This window comes from Elephas maximus, chromosome 1, assembly GCF_024166365.1.
Source record: "Elephas maximus indicus isolate mEleMax1 chromosome 1, mEleMax1 primary haplotype, whole genome shotgun sequence".
Taxonomy (NCBI): domain Eukaryota; kingdom Metazoa; phylum Chordata; class Mammalia; order Proboscidea; family Elephantidae; genus Elephas; species Elephas maximus.
The window spans coordinates 14,266,947-14,289,739 of NC_064819.1; the positions used below are offsets into that span (position 1 = coordinate 14,266,947).

The following is a 22,793-nucleotide window of genomic DNA, read 5'->3' on the forward strand; positions in this document are numbered from 1 at the left end:
AGCAGGGGCAGCCACACCCCACACGGGGGCGATATCAGACGGTGACTAACTGGATTTTCTAGGCCACTGTCACCAAGACTGGAGAAATATTCCACTTTAAAAATAAATGTAAAGCAAAATCCAAAATTAACTCTTCCCAGTTAACCCCATTCCAAAGAAAAGACCACATCGTAATTCCATGTGGCGGTGCTTGGAAGATTTAACCCAACCACATCTCCTTGTCCTGGGTAGGGAAGCGCCCTGGTCCCCAGCCCTACAAATGTGACGATCTTTTCAGCCCTCCACATGGACCCAGGTCCATCTGCTTCTTTCGTCTCTCCTGAGCATTGGGGATTCGGCAGGACCCTGTCCTCTTTGCCCTGCTCTGAAGGTGCTAGAAAAGAACAAAACCTCAAAGTGGGAAGGAAGGCCATCATTTCAGGGTGCAAGCCCCATCACTTCATCACCCTGCACGCTGCCCTTCTTCACTCTCTCAGTCTTTGCCACACAAGCTCGTAACAATAAATGCATATTAGGAGTTGCCAACTATAATTTTTTGCTTCTCGGGAGCTGTCAAACTAAAGAAAAAGTGCTGGACTGACATTGCTATCTGGGGGCAAGTGATCGTTCAGTGGTAGAATTCTCACCTTCCACGCGGGAAATTCGGGTTCGATTCCTGGCCAGTGCAGCTACTACCGGTCTGTGGATGGAAGCTTGTGTGTTGCTATGATAGTGAACAGGTTTCAGCAGAGCTTCCAGACTAAGACGGACGAGGGAAAAAGGCTTGTGACCTACTTCTGAAAATTAGCCAGTGAAAACTCTATGGATCACGGTCTGATCTGTGACCAGGGCTTCGAACCGGTTCAAACCAGTTAAGTCATGGTTGATGAAGTAAAACTGGAACAGGCCCAAATTTTTTAAATTTGGGTGAAGTGAAACGATAACCAGAACAGGAAAAATTACAGGTAGAAGACCTGAAATGGGAGATCGGAAGAGGTATAGGGAGCCCTTTCGGGAGCCTGATCTGTAAAACTGGATTACGGGCAGGACTGAGGAGACTGACACACATTCAAAATGGCGCAGTCGGCTGCCATCTTTGAGGCGGGCACCATTGTTTCTGACTCTGCAGGTCAAGAGATTTGGTGGTTACGTAAATCGCGCACTGCCTTTGCTTCCTAAGAGGGAGATTAAATTTCTAGAAGGGCTTCGACCTATAATCTTTCCTGTTCCAGCTGTTGTTCCATTTCACCTGCATATTTTAAAAAATTCAGGTCCATTTGGGTTTCGCTTCGTCAGACATGACTGAACCGGACAGAACCGGTTTGAAGTCTGTTTGCAACCAATCATGGGGATGGAGTAGGATCAGGCAGCGTTTTGTTTTGTTCCATTGTTCACGAAGAGGTCACCATGAATCCGGGGCCAACCTGACTACAGCCAACAAGAACATTGCTATTTACATGCAGTCTAACTTTGAGCAAATTCATTCATTCACCCAGCAAATATATACTGATGACCTACTACAGACACTGCTGGAGTTCACACTCTAGGCAAAGAGAGAATCACAGAGATGAATGAATACTGGGAAGAGTGGGAAGGCCACAGGTATTTGTACAATTTTTCCCCATTCAAAAGCAAGCTATCAGGGTGTTATTGCTTACTAGGTAGGATTTCAGTTTGGGGTAATGAGAACGTTTTGGAATTAGATAGTGGGAATGGCTGTACATTACGGTAAATATAATTAACACCACTGAAATATACAGTTAAAAAGGTTATAGTGACAAATTTTATGTTATATGCGTTTTACTGTAATATTTTATAAAAAAAATTTTTAAAAAGTTGGGTACTGTAATTTCAAAAAAAGTGAAATATCGCAGAAAAAAAGACAGGAGGCAAGAGTTAGTATTGATCTATGAGCATCTGTTTATACCTAACAGGCCGCAAGGAATGTCAGGTAAGATCTGCTACTCTGCCAAGAGGGCTCATGGCGTAACAGTCATTTTCTAAAATATCCTTACAGATATGGCACCATACTAAGCCATTTATCCAGCCACGTTTCAGGCTAATTGCTGGTGATAAGAGCAACATAAACATACCCAGCCACAGCCTTGCCTGACAAGATTTTATACACCAATCACCAAACAAGTTTTCTTCCCCTGTTACATGCCTACAATAATTTTTAGTGGCCATCACTCTTTACTGAATCACCACAATAAACCCCTTAGCCATAAACAACTTGCCTTTCAGTGTAGCTATAAATCAGCCTCTGCGTAATCCACGAGATCCCCTCCCTCTGCTGATGAGGGAGGTGGAGGGCTGCAGTTCCCCACCCTGGTGCACTCTAGGATCTTCACAAAGGCGCTTTATAGAATGCAGACGCCCAGGCCCACTCCCAGAAGGGCCCAGGCACAGCTGTGGTGTAAAAACTCCGAGGACATGCCTCAACTTCCCACACCTTAAGCTCTGTTGAGTTACTTGAGGTTAACCCACCTAGAAAGCTGAAGTCAGAGTCCTGGGCATTCAAGGTGAGAAATGGAGGCTGACACAACATGCTGTCTGTTGCACGCGGCAGTAAGCTGCAAAGACGCGCCTAGCACACTGCGGGACTGCTCCTTCACTGGACTGCATTGATAAGAATGAAGAGTCCTTTTTAGAAATTGTGTAATTCAATATGCTCATGTTTATTGTCCTGAGCATTTTTTTTTTAACTGTTTAATTTGGGGGGGCAGGTTGAAAATATACACAATACATACGCCACCTTAACAATTTCTGCATGTACATTAATCGTTTCTTAACACAGCGCCCACCTGAACTGACTTGGAGCCCTTCCCCCCTCCCATCTCACAGCTGGAAGGAGGGAAGCGTGAAGGGGAGAGGGGCAGGAAAGACACCAGGAGAGAGGGGGAAGAAGAGCCAGCCAGAGACAGGAGGGAGAGGCAAGTGTGTGGGACAGGCCCGCTCCTGAGATCACCTGACAGACCACTAGGGGATCTGGGAGAGCGAGGAGGGTAAAGATGAAAACCAGTGATGTGTAAGGCCAGGACCCCAGACACATGGCCGAGAGGTCAGCTCTCCGGCCCCCTGACCGCTGACCCAGGAGCTGCATGCTTGCCCAGAGAGATACCAGTTAAGGGAGGGAGCGGCATGAGGGACACCTCTCTGCCAAGAGTCAAAATTCCTTGCAGAACCTGAGAATGGGAACTATAGCCCTGCCTTCTCACAGCACAGGGCAAGTTAAGGGTCTGGAAGTCAGTAGCATTCAGCAAATATGTGGCATCAAAACAGACAAGGTCCTGCACTCAGAGAGCTGGCAGTCAAGTGGAAAGAGCTAATTAAATACAACCACCAAGATAAAATCACAAACTAGAATAAGCGCTACAAAGCAAAAGAAGAGGACATTTCTAATTTGGATTCTTGGCATCCCGTGGAGCAAAGGCAGGGCCTGAGAGAGGCACAAGTCCACCCTGCTCACAGAGAGTCAGGTCTGGGCCCACCCTCCTCAGCTGAGATACCAGGGCCACCACACTTCCTCGCTGGCCGGAACCAGATACCAACTGGGAGCTAGTCAGGGGGACAGATGGGAACCACCCATGCTACACGGTGAACCGCTTACAATAAATAAAAGGGACTTGGCCAGGGGAAGAATGGAGACTATGGCATGTTAAGTGAACGAACAAACAGCCTTCCTATCTCCAAAAGAAAATGTGAAAACCTCGAAAATCCACTTAGCAAAAGAATGACCCTTGGGCAGGAGTTTCATTTTCCTCCAGTTTTCTTGAGAAGAGAGGCCGTGACAGAGGTGGATTTGAAGAGGGATTTAAGGATGCTTGGGGTGCTTTTTAGTGTGTTGGTGGGTTCTGGGAAGCTGGGCTTTAAAAGTATCGCTGGAAAAGTTCTACCTGTTGTCAAGTCAATTCTGGCTCATAGCGACCCTATAGGACAGAGTAGAACTGCCCCACAGGGTTTCCAAGGCTGTAAATCTTTACAGAAACAGACTGGCACATCTTTCTCCTGTGGAGCGGCGAGTGGGTTTGAACTGCCAACCTTTTGGATAACAGCTGAGCGCTTAACCACCGTGTCACCAGGGCTCCTTGGAAACGCTCTACTAAGTACTAAGCTGCAGAGAAACTGCGGGGCTGACCTCCAGGACTGCCAAGAGGTGATCCTGATCCGTCCCCAGCAACCCTTCCCCTCCATCCCTGTCCCACTTATGCCACCATAAGACAGATATGAGGCAACCTCACCATCCAAGCTAAGCAATCCTAATGCCACTTCTGGCCCCTCTTCTGGGCTCTGCTCTCGGCTCCCACTCACTCACCCATAAAACTACCTGGGGGCTTTCGTAGGTGAACGTCTGGTCACAGGAGCCTTCTCTACTCCCAAACACTTCAGCACCATCTTCCTCCAACATCATCGCAGGCTCAGGAAATGAGAACTCATTCTGACACTCACGTGAGCCAGACACTGTGAGGGAAGGAAGGCCCGCAAAAAAAAAAAAAAAAAATTCATTCCAAAACCAAATTGAGACAACAGCTTGAGGGCAGCTGTGCCTTATACAGCTTTTGACGGCACCATAGGACAGACCCACCACTAGGCACAAATGTGAAAAGAGCACTGGATTTGGAGTTAGAGATCTGGATACGGATAGCTAAGCTACTAGCTGTGTGACTTGAATGAGGTCACTTAACCTCTCTGAACCTCTCTTTCTTCCTCTTTAAAACAATTATCAGCAACAAAGGTCCACAACTCATCTCATAGCTGACAGAGGACTCTCACATACATAAACTTGTTTCGGCTGCCTGAAAGAGCCTCTCAGGTAGGAATCTCTTATGCCCAGTTTGTTGTTGTTGTTAGTTCCCACGGTATTGATTCCAGCTCATGGTGACCCCATGCGTGCAATGCAGAGCTGCTTCACAGGGTTTTCATGGATGTCACCTTTCAGAAGCGGATCACCAGGTCTGTCTGCCAAGGTGCCTCTGGGTGTTTTCAAACCACGCACCTTGTGTCTAGTAGTCGAATGCACAGGTGGGGAAGCTGACTGAGAGGTTAAAGCAACATGGCCAGGATCATACAACCAGGGTTTTCTCCCGGGCCTCCAGGCCCCAAAGCCAACGTATGCCCCCTCTTAACCCATCGCCTCCTCAGAGCTGCTGGAAGAAGCAAATGAAGTCACACTTGGAAGACTCCTCTGTTATCTGTAAAATGCTAATCAAATGCCAAAGGTCGTATTCCTGGCTAGTACTCGAAACACTGTCCAATTCAGGTCTCGACCCTGGCCACACATCAGAATCACCTGGGGATGCCCAAGCAAGCCTCATCCTTTGACAGTTTGACATAAATGGCCTGGGATGGGCCATGGGGGCATTGGTGGCTCAGTGGTAGAATTCTTGCCTTCCACTCAGAAGACTAGTGTTCGATTCCCAGCCAATATACCTCATGCACAGGCAGCCACCGCCTGTCTGTCGGTGGAGACCTGTGTGTTGCTAGGATATTAAACAGGTTTTAGCGGAGTTTCCAGGCTAATATAGACTAGGAAGAAAGGCCTGGCAATCTCCTTCCAAAAATCAGCCAATGAAAACTCAATGGATCACAATAATCTCATCCGCAACCAATCATGCGGATGACACACGACCAGGCAATGTTTCGTTCTGTTGTGCATGGCAGCTAATAACAGCGGGGTGGGCCACAACATTGGTATTTTTTCAAAGCTCATCAGGGGATTCAAATCTACAGCCAGGGTAGAAAAGCCCTGATCTAGCCCTCCCTCTCCCCAGCCCCTCCACCACCCATAGGATCACTTAAAGGTAACAGGCCCCCCAAGAGGACACAGGGACTCTCAAAGGGACCAGGGCCTGGCTGGGTCTTCCATTAATATGCAGTAAACTGTTCTCGGGCAAGGGGCATGTCTCACTCCTTTGGATACATGTCCCCAACCACCCTTCACACAGGGCCTCCGCACAGTAAGCAAGTGTTGAGTTGAACTACAGTGAATTTTCATGTCTGAGCGTAGTGGTGTGGGAAAATTCCATTAGGCTAAATTGGAGAAATGCTGCAGAGGTGCCACCTTAGAGAACAAGGTCTCTGCGGAAACTAGTAGAAACAGATTTGACTAATCGTGGAGTCCTCCACTGACCAAGTGAAGTTGCACGGCCTCACCAAGAAGTTGGCACGCCCTTTGCTGTTGTCAGGTGCCGTCGAGTCAGCTACGACTCATGGTGACTTTATGTCCTTCAGAATGAAACACTGCCCAGTCCTGCGCCATCCTCACAATCGTTGCGATGGTTGAGCCCATTGTTGCAGCCACTGTGTCAACCCATCTGGTCAAGAGTTTTCCTCTTTTTCGCTGACGCTCTACTTTATCAAGCATGACGTCCTTCTACAGGGACTGGTCCCTCCCGATAACGTATTCAAAGTACGTGAGACGAAGTACCTCACCATCCTCACTTCTAAGGAGCATTCTGGTTGTATTTCTTCCAAGACAGATTTGTTTGTTCTTCTGGCAGTCCATGGTATATTTAATGTCCTTCACCAACACGTAATTCAAAGGCATCAATTCTTGTTCGTATTCCTTACTCATTGCCCAGCTTTTACATGCACATGAGGCAAATGAAAACACCATGGCTTGGGTCAAGCGCACCTTAGTCCTGAAAGTTACATCTTTGCTCTTTAACACTTTAAAGAGGTCTTTTGTGGCAACGGACAATGCAATTCATCTTTTGGTTTCTCCACTGCTGCTTCCGTGGGCATTGACCGTGGATCCAAGTAAAGTGAAATCCTTGACAACCTCAGTCTTTTCTCCATTTATCATGATGTTGCTTATGGGTCCAGTTTTGAAGATTTTTGTTTTCCTTATGGTAAAGCGTAATCCACACTCAAGGCCGTGGTCTTTGATCTTCATCAGTAAGTGCTTCAAGTCCTCTCTGCTTTTAGCAAGCAAGATTGTGCCATCTGCATGTCACAGGTTGTTAATGAGTCTTCCTCCAATCCTGATGCCCCGTTCTTCTTCACGTAGTCTGGCTTCTCAAGACTATTTGCTCAGCATACAGATTGAATAAGTACAGTGAAAGGATACAACCCTGACGCACACCTTTTCTGACTTAAACCACTCAGGATCCCCTTGTTCTATTCAAACGACTGCCTCTTGATCTATGTACAGGCCCTTTAGTCAGTAGTAATTTCTTTCAGACCTTCATTACAGCACACATGCACCAAATAGGGTCCTCATTTCTTACCCTATGACAACTTTGCTTTCTTCAAAGTCACAAGTTCCGCTGCCACTCTATAACAGAAGCTTAGAGATCTGAAGGCAGGACACAGTACAAACAAGAAAGAGGACAGAAAGCCCCACATTTTTAAGAAGTAAAAATTCCCATCATTCCTCTAATATGGTAACCAATCTCCTAGTGATGAACATATGTTATCAAATAGGGGTGAGGAGCCCAGAGTGGGGCTGGGGTTCTAAGTTTGCCTTAGGGTTCTACACCTGATGTATTTTTGTCCCAGTTAGTGGCCTCTCACTGTCCCTAGTGTTCAAGTCAAACCTGACTTAGAATCTTGGCTTCTCCACTCAGTTTGGATTCTCCAGGAAACAGACCCTGAGATAAGGATCTGAATAAATCCATCGCCATCAAGCCAACTCCGACTCATAGCGACCCCACAGGACAGAGGAGAACTGTCCATTAGGGTTTCCAACGCTGTAATTTTTATGGAAGCAGACTGCCACATCTTTCTCCCGCAGAACTGTGTATGGGTTTGAACCGCTGACCTTTCGGTTCGCAGCTGAGCACTTAACCACCTCACCACCAGGGCTCCAGGATTTAAGTACAAGTAGTATACAGCTAGTCTCTGACTTACAACGGAGTTCCGTTCCGAGGACTTCGTCATCAGTTGGTTCTGACATAAGTCAAACGGAAGGCGCCAGCAAGATGACTCCTCTATCTAGGATCAGTTTCTTTTAGGGGTTTTTGCTGTCATTAGACATGCAGCAAGTTGGGCCTCTGCATAATGACCCTTAGTGGGCTTGGGGTCCATTGAGTGTCCCTTTCATTATTGTTGCCTTTTATTATCAGTAACTTTATAAATCTGATCATTGTCTTTGGGGGTTGGAAACATTACATATAAACTTACGGATACATTTTAATGCATACATGCATACATAAAAAAAATACATAAATCATGAAAAAAGATGGTTGTAAGTGTGGTTCGTCATAACTTAAATACGTGGTAAGTCGGGGACTACCTGTATTTGGGAAGTGATCTTAGGACACACTAGTAGGGGAGTGGAGAAGTGAGACAAGGAAGGAAAGAAAGCCCAGAGAAAGGGTATGTTATCCAATTTGTCACCATTCCGGGGAACTCTGGGAGACAACGTAGAACACATGCCTAAGGGTTATTCCCCTGCCCCTATGGTCAAGGGACCCGGGTTATGTATCTGCCGGTACCCAATAGTCATTGGTTGGGAGCTGCTCTGGGAAGTGGCAACTCACCAGCACTTCTGACCAGAGAAAGCCCTCAGGTGCTAGCAGCTAGAAATCAGGTTGACAAGAACAGAAAGGTACTTGCCCAGGGGATATGGGCGGGACACTGAACTGTCTGCTATGCTCACTAGCTGCAGGACCTTGGAAAAGTTACTTACATTCTCTTAATCTCAGTTTCTGCAGTGCTGTGATAGACATAAAAATATCTTCTTCATAGAATTGATATTAAGATTAAATGACCCATGTATGTCAGGGATTAGCCCAGCACCAAGCTTGTAGTAAAAACTCCATATATGCTCATTGTTTGTAATCAATATTCTCTATGAGCTTCCTCCTTTTGGACAGCGGTGATGGGAAGGAAAGAAACAAACATTTGGGGAAGAAGCCATACCTGGAAGGGCCCATTACCACTTCCCCATGGGTAGCCTGAAGCAAATGCTCTAGAAAGACTTTCAACAGACCCCTAGCTCACTAAGGGTCACTACACAAGTAGCCCAACCTGTTCCATGTCTAATGACAACAAAAACCCCTAAAAGACACTGATGCAGTCATCTCTCTGGTCCCTTCCAGCCCCAACATTCTATTTTATAAAGAATTTCTGATCCACATAGGGAATGAGATCTTAAAATATGCAGCCAGCCAATGCAACTTGGGCCGGCACTCTCTTCCCTGAGGGAGCCACCAATCAAATATTCCTGCCTAGATTCCTTTGAAGGAGCCCTGGTGGCACAGTGGTTAAAGCACTCATCTGCTAACTGAAAGGCCGGTGGTTCTAACCTACCAGCCACTCTGTGGGAGAAAGATGTGGCAGTGAGTGTCTGTAAAGATTTACAGCCTTGGAAACCCTACGGGGCAGTTCTACTCTGTTCTATAGGGTCGCTATAAGTCGGAATCAACTCGACAGCAATGGGTGTAGTTTGGTTTTGGTTTAAGATTCCTTTGGGTTAGGTCTACCCTAGAGGCAGGGGGTTAAAAAAAAAAAAAAAAAAGAGGCAGGGGGTTAGACCTTGTGAAACCTCAAGTTCCACCCAGCCCTGCTAGATCTTCTGTCATTGCCCTGGTTTCTGCGCTTGGACTTCTACACTAAGTGCAGTGGGGCTCCTTAGACAGAGACCAGGGCTTGCTCAGCCTGCCCACAGCATGGGTCTGAAGCAATGTTTCCTAAAGTTGTTCCGGCAAGCACTAATTCCCTCTGTATACTCCTTGAAAAATGGTTCTGGGGTCAAATACGTCTGATAAAGGCTCTTGGCAAATTATAATACATATGAACATATTAAAAGCTCTGAAGTCCTACTGTAAAGAATTTAGTTAACCTGGTATTTTTAAACGTATTCGAGGCAGAGTGAGGTATATGTGGTTCAGTGTTAGAATTCTCACTTTCCATGCAGGAGACCAGCCAATGTACCTCATCCGTGCACAGCCATCATCTGTCACAAGAGCCTTGAGTGCTGCTATGATGCTGAACAGGTTTCAGAGGAGTTTCTAGGGTAAAACGGACTAGAAAGAAAGGCCTGGTGATCTACTTCTGAAAATCAGCCAATGAAAACCCAGTCTGATCCGGTCACAACTGGTCACAACAGTCTGATCCGTACCAGATTACGAGGACGGTGCAGGATCGGACGGCATTTTGTTCAATTGTACACGACGTCACCATGAGTCAGAGGCCGACGGCTAACAACATTTGACACAGAACTGTATGTATGTATGTGAAGCATCTATTAACACCCCTCCAGGGGACATCCTTTATGGGAGAATCTGGGTTACAGACAGTGTAAAGAACTGGGACCCAGTCAGAGTCATCTTTGTACACCCCCGCCGTGGCTTAGCACAGTGCCTGGTACACACTAAACTCAAACCAAACCCCTTGCCATCGAGTCGAATCTGACTCATAGAGACCCTAAAGGACAGAGTAGAGCTGCCCCATAGGGTCTCCAAGGCTATAATCTTTATGGAAGCAGACTGCCACATCTTTCTCCCGAGCAGTGGCTGGTGGGTTCGAACCGATAACTTTCCGGTTTGCAGCCGAGCACTTAACCACTGTGCCACCAGGGCTCCCTGGTAGACAGTAGGCACCTAATGAGCAACTGTGATCTAAATGAGTGGAGAGAAGGCTGAAAGAAGGACTTAATAACGGTTTTCAAGTCTGCGAAGTTACAGTATCGGCAGTGCCAGGGAACAGCACTTACATTGCAGCAGGGAAGGATTCTGGAAGCCCTGCTCAGACTTTAGGAAAACAGCCCACCAAACAGGCTTCCAAACCAAGCTGCGCTGCTCGCTGCTTCCTTCTGTGGAGGTGTTGGTCTAGCACTTCAGCACAGCCTGGAGTCTGCAGGCAGCCATCCACCCACTCAAGAACCCATCCGTCCGTCCGTCCGTCCGTCCATCCGTCCATCCATCCATCCATCCAGTCATTCAGACTCTCACTGAGCACCTACTATGTGCCAGGCACTGCTTCAGACACAGGTCCCTCAGGCCCCTTCCAAAAGCCACACTGTACTGTGTGATAAAGCCCAGGAAGTTTTCAAGGAGAGGGGACAGGGGACCTTGAAAGCGTGGGGCTAGGAGGCCTCGAGCCCAGAAGCAGCAGCTCATGCACCTTCCCAGAGCAGGAGGTAGTGGAGGGAGAAGGAGGCTGGAGCTATCACAATCACGCTGACACATGAAGCTGGCCTAAAGAATAAAGCCACCACTGTCTCCGTGTGCTTGTTTGTCTCCCCCCCACCTTTTCCTGTGACTACATCCCATTGTTCCCAGACAGCATCCCTACCCCCACTTCCAAGTCCTTCCGTCCCCAGGCTCACATCTCCAACCTCCTCTTCCTTTCCTTGAGCCCTACTCCATCTCTCTCAAACCACCCCTAACTCCTTCCCTCCTGCTTTGCTCCTCCACACTCTGTACCACCCACTCTAGACATGGGGATCTCTATATTCTGTACCATCCACTCTAGACCCGGGGTGTCCTCAGTGTATTTCATCCCATTTACCAGACAAGAGAATGAAGAAACCAGGACTCAAACCTAGGTCCATCTTTCTATTGAACTGCCCCCAAATGGTGAGCCACAGACTGCTCTGCCTAAACAGGAACAGGGGAATAGGAATGGTTTGGGGGAGAGAGGAGAGGAGAATGTGAGCACGGGGTTGGAGCATCCCTCCCATCCTGCGTCATCACCACCATTTCCCAGTCGTCTCACATATCCACATCCTCACGAGCTCCACCTGGACACCTCCCTACGGGTCTGCATGTTTGCAGCAATTCTGCTTCTTCTGAACAGAGGCTGTGGGATAGGCACAATGAGAAAACACATCAGCGGACTTTAGGGAATAGCCACACTATTGCAAGACACTAAACCTGGGCAGTCTTCTTGACCAATGGTCCCAAACTTAAGCGTTGATCATCAAGATCATGTGGGGAGCTTTTTTTTTTTTTTTAATTGTGCTTTAAGTGAAAGTTTACAAATCAAGTCAGTCTCTCATACAAAAACTTATATACACCTTGTTATATACGCCTAATTGCTCTCCCCCTAACGAGACAGCACACTCCTTCCCTCCATTCTCTCTTTTAGTGTCCATTCGGTCAGCTTCTGACCCCCTTTGCACTCTTATCTCCCCTCTAGACAGGAGATGCCAACATAGTCTCATGTGTCTACTTAATCCATGAAGCTCATTCTTCGTCAGTATCATTTTCTATGCCATTGTCCAGTCCAATCCCTGTCTGAAGAGTTGGCTTTTGGAATGGTTCCTGTCTTGGGCTAGTAGAAGGTCTGGGGACCATGACCACTGGGGTGCTTCTAGTCTCAGTCAGACCATTAAGTCTGGTCTTTTCATGAGAATTTGGAGTCTGCATCCCACTGCTCTCCTGCTCCTTCAGGGGTTCTCTGTTGTGTTCCCTGTCAGGGCAGTCATCAAATGTAGCTGGGCACCATCTAGTTCTTCTGGTCTCCGGCTAATGTAGTCTCTGGTTTATGTGGCTCTTTCTGTCTCTTGGGCTCATAATTACCTTGTGTCTTTGGTGTTCTTCATTCTCCTTTGCTCCAGGTGGGTTGAGACCAATTGATGCATCTTAGATGGCCACTTGCTAGCGTTTAAGACCCCAGACCCTCTCCAAAGTGGGATGCAGAATGTTTTCTTAATAGATTTTATTATGCCAGTTGACTTAGATGTCCCCTGAAACCATGGTTCACGTGGGGAGCTTTTAAAACTAGACTCAAGCTTTTAAAAAGAAACAGATCCAGGCCTGGGCCCCACCCCAGATCTTTGGAAGCAAAAACTTCCCAGCGGGCTCTGGGAGTTCTGCAGGGTTCAAAAACCTCCCTGGCACTTATGATGAGCCAAGGTTGAGAATCCTTGATCTAGTGATCTGCCCAAACTTCCCCCAAGCAGACAATTTCCTTAGGAGCAAGCTAGGTAGACAGCCGTCCAGTCTCCACTTGAACACCACCATAGACAGAGAACTCACTACGCCAAGAAGCATCTGGCTTGACTGTTTCAACTCCAACTGTTAAAAAAGTTAGTTCCTACCTAGAACTGCGATCTGTCTACTATTTTCACGCATTTGCCCCAACCCTGCCCCAACCAGTCGCGAACAAGTTTAGTCCCTTCTCTAATATCTGGTAACAGGGATCCCAACAATACTGCCTTGCCCATTCCATTGGGTTTTCTCACATTGCTATAGCCGGCTCTTCTCTCACCTAAAAATCCCAATTCTGTCAAATGTTCTCTCAGAAGTCACGGTGTCCAGTCCCTTACTGACCCGGCCACCCACCTCTGAATTCTAGAATCAAACCCTGATTGAGGAGCCTCAGCTGTCCCATGAACTGGGTGCGCCCATAAGCCTAAGCAAGATTCCAACAGCCACTCCAAAATGCGGGCTGACATTCAGCTTACAGTCCATTAACCCGTAATTTTGTTCTTGATGTGGTAAATAGGGACCATTCCTGTCCTGCCTTTGGACACTGTCTTTAAAAAAGAAAAGAGAAAGTAGGGCTTTCCAACTGCCTCCATTAGGTCCTGTGTTTGGGAGAGAATGTTGGTTCTTCCCCCATTAGCTAGCTACCTCCATCTGATAAGATGTGTGAGAGAAGGCTATGCTAAAACAAAACTTATGTAACTGTACCCAAAGGACTGATGGGCACAGCTATGTCAGAGCTCCTGGAGCAAACTGCTCCCACTCCCAGCACAGGCTACTCTCCTGGAAAGTCAACAAGCAAACCCCGGACCCATCACAAGATAGTTCACTGAGATGCCACATGGGCAGCAAGAGGCTTGCAGCCTCCCTCACGGCCCACCCCATCTTTGGCTGGGACCAGGATGATAGGTCCATTCACGCCTGTCCAGAGAAGAGGGGGCCCAGCCCAAGTCGGGCCACAGCCCTGCCTCAGCTGCCAGCACTCTGACGGAGTCACTGAGGGAATGACGCATGGCTGGGGCCTGCCTGTACAGGCCTTCTAAGCTAATTGTTAAAACTCTTCTGTGTGCTTGAGTGGGTTTCCTTGGATGGGATTTAACACATCGTGGGCTCCACAGCACACAGACCTCACGCTCTTACTCCAGTCAAAACTCAGACTGAAGCATGAACACCGAACATTCCCGTCAACACAGCAACTGTGCACTGTGCTCCTCAGCTGAGTCTCCGCCGTCCCTGAAGTACTCCCCACAGGGACGGAGGTACCCCCGGGATCTAGAAGATGACTGGAAGCCATGTTCGACCCCCACCCCCAGCCGCTGTCTCCCCTCCAAGCACCCCCCACCCAGCTGCCTAGAGCAGAAGGCAATGTCTAAGTAATCGACAACAATTAGCATGTATAATTGGCAAATACAATCAGCCTTGAGGGAAGAGAAGTGGGCCCTCCGCATCTCCAAACTCAAAGCCAACCCCACGCCCCACCTGCTGCTGCCCTGGAGTTGACTGCGGCCAGATTTCTTCTGTCCAGAAATGCGAGGGCTGGGGAAGTAATTGATGGCAGATGATGTCCAGGCCAATGGGGCAGAAGCACGCCCTCCTCTACGCCGCCCTGCAACAGGGAGACAGGCCCTGCCAGCGGCACACATGGGGCGGCCACAGTGGTCCCCCAGAGAAGTCTCTGGGCCAAGTTACAGGGTGCCTCTGGGAAGGCTGAGCAGGTGGGGGAGGAGGAGGGATTCTTGAAAAGAAAGAGTGGGACTCCATGGGGTCAGGGGAACTGACCCCCTTACTGCGGAAGGAGGGCGGGTGAAGCCTGTGCCTCCAGAGCACTCTGCGGTGAGAGCCAGAGGTCGAGGCTGGCAGGGCAATTAAGGCCCAGAATGAGAATGGCAAAGAGCCAGGGGTAGCCAACCAAGAGCCAAGAATAAACAGGACAGAGCTGTACCAGATCTCCTTTCAAAGTCAATACAAAGGCTTCCCCTGGGCCCACCTCCATCATCCCTGGTGGCCCATGTGACAGACAGACAGATATACACACACATACACACACACACCCCTGGGCAGCTGCGGCCGTCCATTCGTGGTCTGCCTTCCCACCCCACTCCCCACGCTACAGACACACGTGTTCACAGTCATGGAACATCACCCACATGGGCCTGTGCCTTTCTGCTCTCTGGAACAACCAGTGACAGGCAAAGGTTCAAACAGGCACAAAGGACGAAGGCAGGAAATCAAAAGGGTTAGGGGGAAGAGAGGAAGGACCCAGAGAAAGATACTGGGTGTCAGGGGATGGATGGTCCCACACAGAAGGGCAGGCAGCCTCTGACGGCTCTCCTCACACGGGGTCAGGATCGTCTCCGTGTCAGGCAGGTGTACTGTGACTGCGCAGTAATAATACCCCACGTGTGAACAGGACCCTACTTCTCAAAGAGTGTTCCTAACTGTGATCACCTCCTGTGGTAACACTGCTGCTGACGCCGGGAGGTGGAGAGGCTCATCTCCGTGGCCAGCAGCCACTCCTACCCCCACAGGGCCCCAAAGACGTTCTCTCCAAAATAATCCTTCCCAGCTAAGCACAGAGAATAGTTGTGTGTGTGTGTGTGTGTGTGTCTGCGTGCTGACGCTTTATGTAGCAGAGTGGGATACAGTCAAACAAAAATGAAGTTCCCATGGCAACAGGCTCCGGCATCACCGCGGCCTATTAACACAAGTGAGGAATGTGTTTGGCAGATGCTCGCGTGTTATTTATGGTATGGGTGTAGCAGAGGGACTTCTAACAGGCAAAAAAAGAGGAAAAAAAAAAATAGTCCTGTGATGCTCCTACTGTACCCAGCGAGGAGACAGCAGAGAGACAAGAGCGCAGGAGGAGAGGCTGAGAGGCTGCGCCTGGGGAGTAAGAGATGGAAAAGCAGAGCGAGAAGAGAGCTGGGCACAGAGCAACAGGGCAGGGGGGAGGAAGGAAGGAAGAGAGGATAGGGCAGGCAGAGAGAGAGAGAGCAGACGGGAGTGAGGGGGAGAGCGTCAGATACCAGGCAAAGAGAAAGCAGGGGAAGAAACAGCTCACAAAGGGCTGCCCCACCTTGCCTCCCGGTTCTCTCTTGAATAAAAACCATCAGGAGGCACTAATAAAGAAACTAAATCTCGCTCCTCCTGAGTGGAGCAAAAGACAGCGTCCCAAGCATAAAACGGGCTTGGGAGGAATAGAATACACGAGTGAAGGTAACCATATTGAGGAGCTGGGCCATGGGAGGGAAGGGACCAGCCTTGCAGGAGTAGAAATGAGAAAAATGCCAGGAATTTACCGAGTGCTTGCTTTGTGCCCAGAAGTCCCCGGGTGGTGGCAACAGTTAATAGGGTCGGCTGCTAACCGAAAGGCTGGAGGCTCAGGTCCACTCGAAGGTACCTCGAAAGAAAGGGCTGATGAGCTTCTTCTGAAAAATCAGCCACTGAAAACCCTACGGAGCACAGTTCTACTGTGATACACAACTGGCCACCATGAGTCGGAGTTGACTCAACAGCAGCTCAACACACATGTCCGAGGTTCCACGGAGGGCAACACTCAAAGCCCCAGTGTTAGACAGCATTCGCTGGCACCCCGTTTCCCTAGACACGTGTCTGCATCATGGATGAGAATGTGGCATCTAATCCAAGCCCGTCTCAAGCACCTGGCACTGGGGGATAGCCCGAAGCAGGGGTTGATGCTAAACTGTCTCACTAATATTCCAGCAAGGTGTGCTCAAGAAATACAAATTTTGTATCAAACATAATCAGAAAGGTAAACCAAATACAAACAAACAAACACAAAAGATACAGTTTTCTCTGAAGCCAAATAGAAAGGATTTTTAGCATCCCCTTGTCTTGGACCCTTCATGGCAAACTCTGGTGTTTTCCATAGAGCAGATCGGGAAAAGTTAAGTGTAAATCCACCCAAAATCCTACAGCCAAGCAAAGGTCTAAAGACCACAGTAGTTAGGACAAAAAGCATGGGAGCCAGCGCTGATGGGGGATGGAGACAGATTTGCCCAAGGAACTAGAAGGGGTAAGTCAGACCCTCTGTTGCTGCAGGGGCATCTTCACGCAAAGGTGGGGTTGGGGTACCCCCACCCCGTTCAGCACTCCTTTCCCGGGATTTGACTGTAATCTCCTAAAATCATACATCTAGGATTGCCCAGGGCCATAATCAGATGCCGTGTCCCAGGTCTGGTTCAGAAAATAGCCTGAACGATCCTGGAAATCTGAGCATTCCATGAGAATGACATGCCCTTCCCTCTCTTGAAAAGCTATGTATCCACCCAACAACCTGCCTCTCAGCAAGTCGGGAACAATCCCCAAAGATACACCACCTAGCCGCAGCTCAGAAGAGTCTGAGGCTTCATAAAACACTAGCAGTAAGTAGGGGTAACATTCTTACCCTCCTAAATTCAAAGCTGATCGCTAGGTATTTTTTCTTCAGACCCCAGTTCAGAAAAACTTTAACTTAGCATTAACAACCCCACCTACACCACTCACTGGACCTCAACCAAAGTGGCAAGCTTTTACTAAGTCCCTACCAAGTACCCTCCACTGTGCAAGGCAAGGGAGAGAGGGTAGAGCAGGAAAAACACGTACGCCTCAGGATTCCTGCATCCAAGGAGCTTAAACCAAATGGGAGGCAAAACCAACAGACAGTACACAGGTAAACAAGTGTTCCACTCTGGGGCTCCAGCTCTGTTGTTAGCCGTGCAGGAGAGAGAGGCCAGCGTGGCTGGAATAGACGGAAGGGGCTCCTTGTAGGAAGCCAGGCTTGGGACAGAAGATGTTGGAACTGGAAAAGGCATTCTCTAGACAGGGAACCTGGGGCCCCAGAAAGGTTATATGTCCCAGTCCCCAAGTCACAGAGCACTTTAGAGGCTCAGCTGGAGCCCAGAACCCTGAAGCCCATGCCAGAGCTTTTTCTCATGGGGGAGAACGATGTCCAGGAGGCCAAGGGACACAGGAGAACATCTCAAGAAAGACGTGGTTCTCAACAAGACCAAAGTCAGGAAGGCAGTAGAAGTGGGGAGAAGGCAGTGATGATGGAAGAGATGGGATACTGTCAGGAGGTATAAGCCCCAGGAGAGGAGTCTCTAGTCAAGAGAGATGTGCACAGCCAAGAGCTCACTTGACTTTTTAGCAGTCTGAGCAGCATGAAAACTAGCAAGCGCAGCAGGGGTCAATGGATTTAGTATGATGGAACCACAGACAACGGGACTGAAAAAGGGAGGAAGTTCGAATGTCAGAGGGGTCTGTTCCCCTGAAGAAGGGATGGCAGGCACGCCCCTCTCCATAGCCTTCAGTGGTACCACCAGTTAACCAGGCAGGAGAAGTCTTTCCTCCTAAGCCCACCAGTCTAGGCCCGCTCAATAAGTCTGAGCAGGGATAAACAGCAATGACCTGCACCGCCCACATGAAGGGTTATGAAGTCCAACACCAGCTTTCTGCTCAGGCCAGGGGGCTACTGCCACCACACACATCTCAGAGGCTCCTTCCCACCTTCACTGAAGGCAGTTTTCTGGCTCGAGGCACTTTGGTAAAGGAAACAAACTTGTCAGTCCTCCTTCAAGTCCAAGGATATCTCCAGCTCCCAAAGCCAGCCAGCCTCCCACAGGTGGCAGCCTTCTCAGTTCTCTTTCTCAAGGAGCACCCAGGATCTCCCTTCCCCATCCCTCTATCCAGGGCTGGGGACAAAAACAAGGGGTTGGCCCTCAGGAGGCTGTGACTGCCAGTGGGTCCAGCCACCTTGCAGGGGCCTTTGTATAGACACCTAAGTGCAGGGAGAGATGAGGACCTCTTCATACAATTTTCTTCGCTAACCTTCTTTCCTCACTGAAATCCCCACAATAATGGCTACAGTTTAGTGCATGTGTCCTACCGGCCAGGAACTGAACGTTACAAGGGCATAGCTTTTGTAAATGAAGACGCTGGGGCTCCGAGAGGGTTAAGAGGCTTGGCAAGCCATGTCTTTTCACCACTTAAAGGGTGAGGGTGAGACTTCTCTCTTGAGAGTCTGGCCAAGGCCTGCCCGCCCCACAATCCAGTCCCTGTGGCCAGGTAGGCCCCTACCTGCTTGAGCAGGAACTGGTCCTGAGAGTTGGCACGCAGGGCGATGGCCAGGTGAAGGGCAGACAGGAGCACCCCGCTGACCACCGCCGCCCGCATGCGCACCGGCAGCAGCGTATAGATGGTGTAGATGAAGAACACGGTCCACCAGATGCCCTCCGAGGCGCTGCGCGGCTGGGGCAGCAGCAGGCCCACCACCTGGACCGCCAGCACGACGGCGATGAGCGCGTAGCAGGCGAGGCCCATATGGTCTTGGTGGAAAGCGGCGCGGTTGCAGAGCACGGCCATGATGACGATGACGCCCACGGCGGTGGCCAGCACGGCCAGGTAGGGCAGCTGGAGCGGGGGCCGCGCCGCGTGGAAGGCCAGCATGACCAGACACACGAGCACCAGCACTGCCATGAGCATGGTGAGGCTGCTCTGGTTCAGGCGGAAGAAGTAGCGCTGGTACAGCCGCTCCAGCTTGTCCGATGGGAACTTCTTGGAGCGGAACACCTGCAGCAGGGCCAGGCAGCAGGCGCCCAGCGACAGCGCCGCGCCGGGACCCGCGTCCGAGCCCGCGGAGCTGCCGCCATCCCCGGACCCCTCGCCGTCCTCGACGGCGCCGGCCTCCAGGTCGTCGGTGGCGCGGCCCTTGCCCCGCCGCTCCTCCAGGCCCAGCTCCACCGAGCGGGGTCGCACCTCGGTGCCGCCGGCTGCGGCCGCCGCCGCCGCGGAGCCGCCGCCGCCACCCGCAGAGGGCGCCCGGGTGCTGCCCCCGCCTGCCGCGCCCCGCCGCTGCCGGCGGCTGCCCCGACCGCAGTCGTCGCCGCCGCGCTCCTGCCAGGCGGACTTGGAGCGGAAGCTGAAGCCGAAGCCCCCGGCCAGGGGGTCGTCGCCGCTCAGCGGAGGATCGTCGTCGTCGTCGCCGCGCCAGCGGCTGGCCAGGCGCTGCCGCTGCTGGGGGGTCACGGCCCCCCCGGGCTTCTTGGTGGAGCCGCGGGCCGAGCCCCCAGGGGGGTGAGGGTAGCCATTGGCACGGGGATCGGCCTCTCCCCACGCCGAGCGGTGTTCGGGGCCTCCCCGGGGCGCGGGCGCCGCCGCTGTCTGCGCCGCGTAGCCCGGGGGACTGACGCTTTTAGTGCGGGACATCCCCCCCTCGGCCTCGTCGTCTTCTTCCTCCTCCCCCGAGGGTCGGGCCGGGGGTCTCCAAGGGGAGGGTGGACGGCCGAGCAGGGGGACCAGGCTGGGGTCACACGTCGGGGGCGGCCCGGGGCCCTGAGCAGCAGCGGGGCATCGTGGCACCCCCGTCCTGAGCGGAGCAGGAGGGCTGCGGGAGAGCTAGCGGGGAGACGGGAGGTGAGAAGTGGCTGAGAATCCGCGTCCGGAGTCCCAGGATCCGAGACGGAGTTGGTTCCCAGCCGGGGCAGCGGGGACTGTACCGGCAGCTGCGCCCCGCGCAGAGGGAGGTCCGGACTCCCGCTCGCGTTGAGCTCGACCCGGGCCGGCGTTGCGACGAGGCGGGACGGAGAGGTGTCCTTGCGGGCGGCGCCTCCTCGGAGCTGACGGTGCCCGGGCGCGGCGCTCGGGGTTCTGCCTAAGCCGAGCTCAGCGGCGCACGGGGCGAAGCGGCGGCGAGGGCGGCGCGCCTGGGGTCCCGGCGCGGGGAGCGAGCGGACGCCCTTTGCCGGCGGCTGGCTGGGAGTGTTTGGGAGGTGCGGGCGCCAGCAGCATTATTTTCTCGCTAGGGGTGGGGAGGTGGGATGAGGGGTGGAGAGCACGCGGGAGGGGGCGGCGGGCGGAGCAACAGCTCCGGAGCCGGGTGAGGGAGGGTCCTGGAGCCCGAGGGGGGCCGTCGCCCGCGTCCCCCAGCCCCCGCGGCGACAGTGGGAGCGTGGCCCCGGCGAAAGTCTAGCCCAGCCTGGAGCGCGTCCGCGCAGGGGGCGGGGGCGAGGAGCGGCTCCTGCGGCGCGGCCCTTCCCCTCTCGCCTCCCCTCTCCCTCCAAATGGAGCGCGGCTGGCCCCGACCCACCGGTCCTGGACCCCTCGGCGAGCCCCAGGCTTCTGGCCACCGGCTGCGGGCCCACGGCGGCCGGGCGCGGGCGCGGAAGGACTAGGCGGAGGGCGGAATCCGGCGCAGCGCCGCCGCCGAGCTGCCCGGACGCAGACGGGCTTCTCCCGGAGACCACGGCATCCAGAGGTCCAGGGCCCGGGCTCAGGAGCGGCCAGCCAAGAGCGGCCCTCCGCAGAGCCGCTGCGCCGCGGGGGCGCTCCGGGGGAGCCCGGAGCAGCCGCGGGAGCCGAGCGCAGGGCGCGCCATGCACGCCTCGGGCCCTGCGCCGCTTCGGCCGCTCGCGCCGCTCCTCCCTCGTCGCCCGCTCGCCGCCGCCGCCGCCGCCGCCGCCGCCGCCGCCGCCGGAGCGCCCTCCGCATCCCCTCCTCCCGCCGCCTCCCCGCCCCCCGCGCCGCTCCGGCCTCGGCTCACAGCTCCGCGCGGCCGCCTCCGCCCTCGGCCCGGCCGCCGCCCCCGCCTCGGCGCCCCGCCGGCATCCTCAGGACCCGCCCGGGGGCCGCGGGGGTCCCAACGCCCCTTCCTCACCGAAGATCCGCGCCGCGCCCCCTCCCTCCCTGGCGCCTGGAGCTGAGTCCAAGCCGCGGTCCCTTCGCTGGACCTGGGCGGTGCGCGTCCTTCCCCTCACCACCCCCCCCCGCCCTCTTGGCTTCCTGCGCCCCCCGCCCTAGCTCCCCTCTTTTGTATCCCCGGTGACTCCCTCTCCCCCCATACAACCCAACTTCAGCCCCGGCGCAGAGCCCCCCTCCCCCGTCCCGGCTCGATTGGCCTCTTCCTGAGCTGTCAGACTTGGGTCCCGCGCTCTTATTGGGCAATTCTCTGGCCGCGCGGCGGTGCTAAAGGAGGGCGCACCGGGCGGGGGTCGTCCAGGCAGCGACTGCAGCAGGGAGCCGGAGACCAGAGGGACCGGAGTGCCCCCGAGAGCCAGACCCGGAAATGAACGGGGGAGATGGAGACTGAGGACCTCTAAGGCGCAGGAAGGCAGTGACGGAAAAGATGGAGATGCAGCGGGTGAGAGCGATGCAGCCAGGGCGGGGCGAGCAGGAACGCTTTGGTGGGCAGTTACATCCTGAGGGAGAGGGACTCTCAGGACAAGAGAGCCCCACAGCAGCACTAGGCGCACCTGGTGTTATAGAGAGCTCTGTGCCCATTACACTTTTTATCTCATTTGATCCTCTCAATGGCCCTGTGATGTGGTGGGGAACGGGGGCCAGTGCGGTTATTCCCAGTTTACAGATGCGAATACTAAGGCTCTGAGTGTTTAATCAACTTGCCATAGGTCACACGGGTCTCCTGACTTACAACCCAAAGGTGTTCAGTCAGCACCAGGCTGACTTCCGGATCTAGCAAGCTGTTATAGGAAAGAAGGAGAAGAGTTGGGGGAACTGGGGGCCGGAGGGGTGGAATGACCAGGTACTTCTGCACAAGCACCATCAACAGAGGCAAGAGTGGGAAGAAGGACTTTCCTGCTGTGCCAAGAGCATCTAGGTTTGTGGAATGATGTGTCTTCAAAAAACAAACCGAACCCCTGACTTGTAGTGACTTTATAGGACACAGCAGAACTGCCCCATAGGGTTTCCGAGAAGCAGCTGGTGGATTTGAACTGCTGACCCTTTGGTTAGCAGTCAGGCTCTTAGCCACTAGGCCACCAGGGCTCCATGATATATCCAGTCAACCCAGTTCTTCTTGCTCCTAAGCTATCTCGTCAGAGGTTCTGGTAGTCACCGGGAGGGGCGTGGGGACCAAACCGTCTACCCAGTGGAGGGGAAAACATCCCTCACGTTACCTTTTGTCATCCTCCAGCCCTCTCC

General features: G+C 52.5%; 1 protein-coding gene across 2 annotated transcripts in view; it reads right to left on the reverse strand.

Annotated features, from left to right (window-relative positions):
- Positions 1 to 21,262, reverse strand: part of ADCY5 (adenylate cyclase 5) — a 180,908-nt gene extending 159,646 nt beyond the window's left edge. For both annotated transcript variants that reach the window (XR_007516549.1, XM_049878185.1), the window contains exon 1: positions 18,936 to 21,262. Coding sequence is in view for 1 of the 2 variants with exons in the window: in XM_049878185.1 (XP_049734142.1) it covers positions 18,936 to 20,063 (1,128 nt within the window). In the remaining variant the exon portion in view is untranslated. The remainder of the gene's footprint in view (positions 1 to 18,935) is intronic.
- Between the last annotated feature and the right edge of the window lie 1,531 nt (positions 21,263 to 22,793).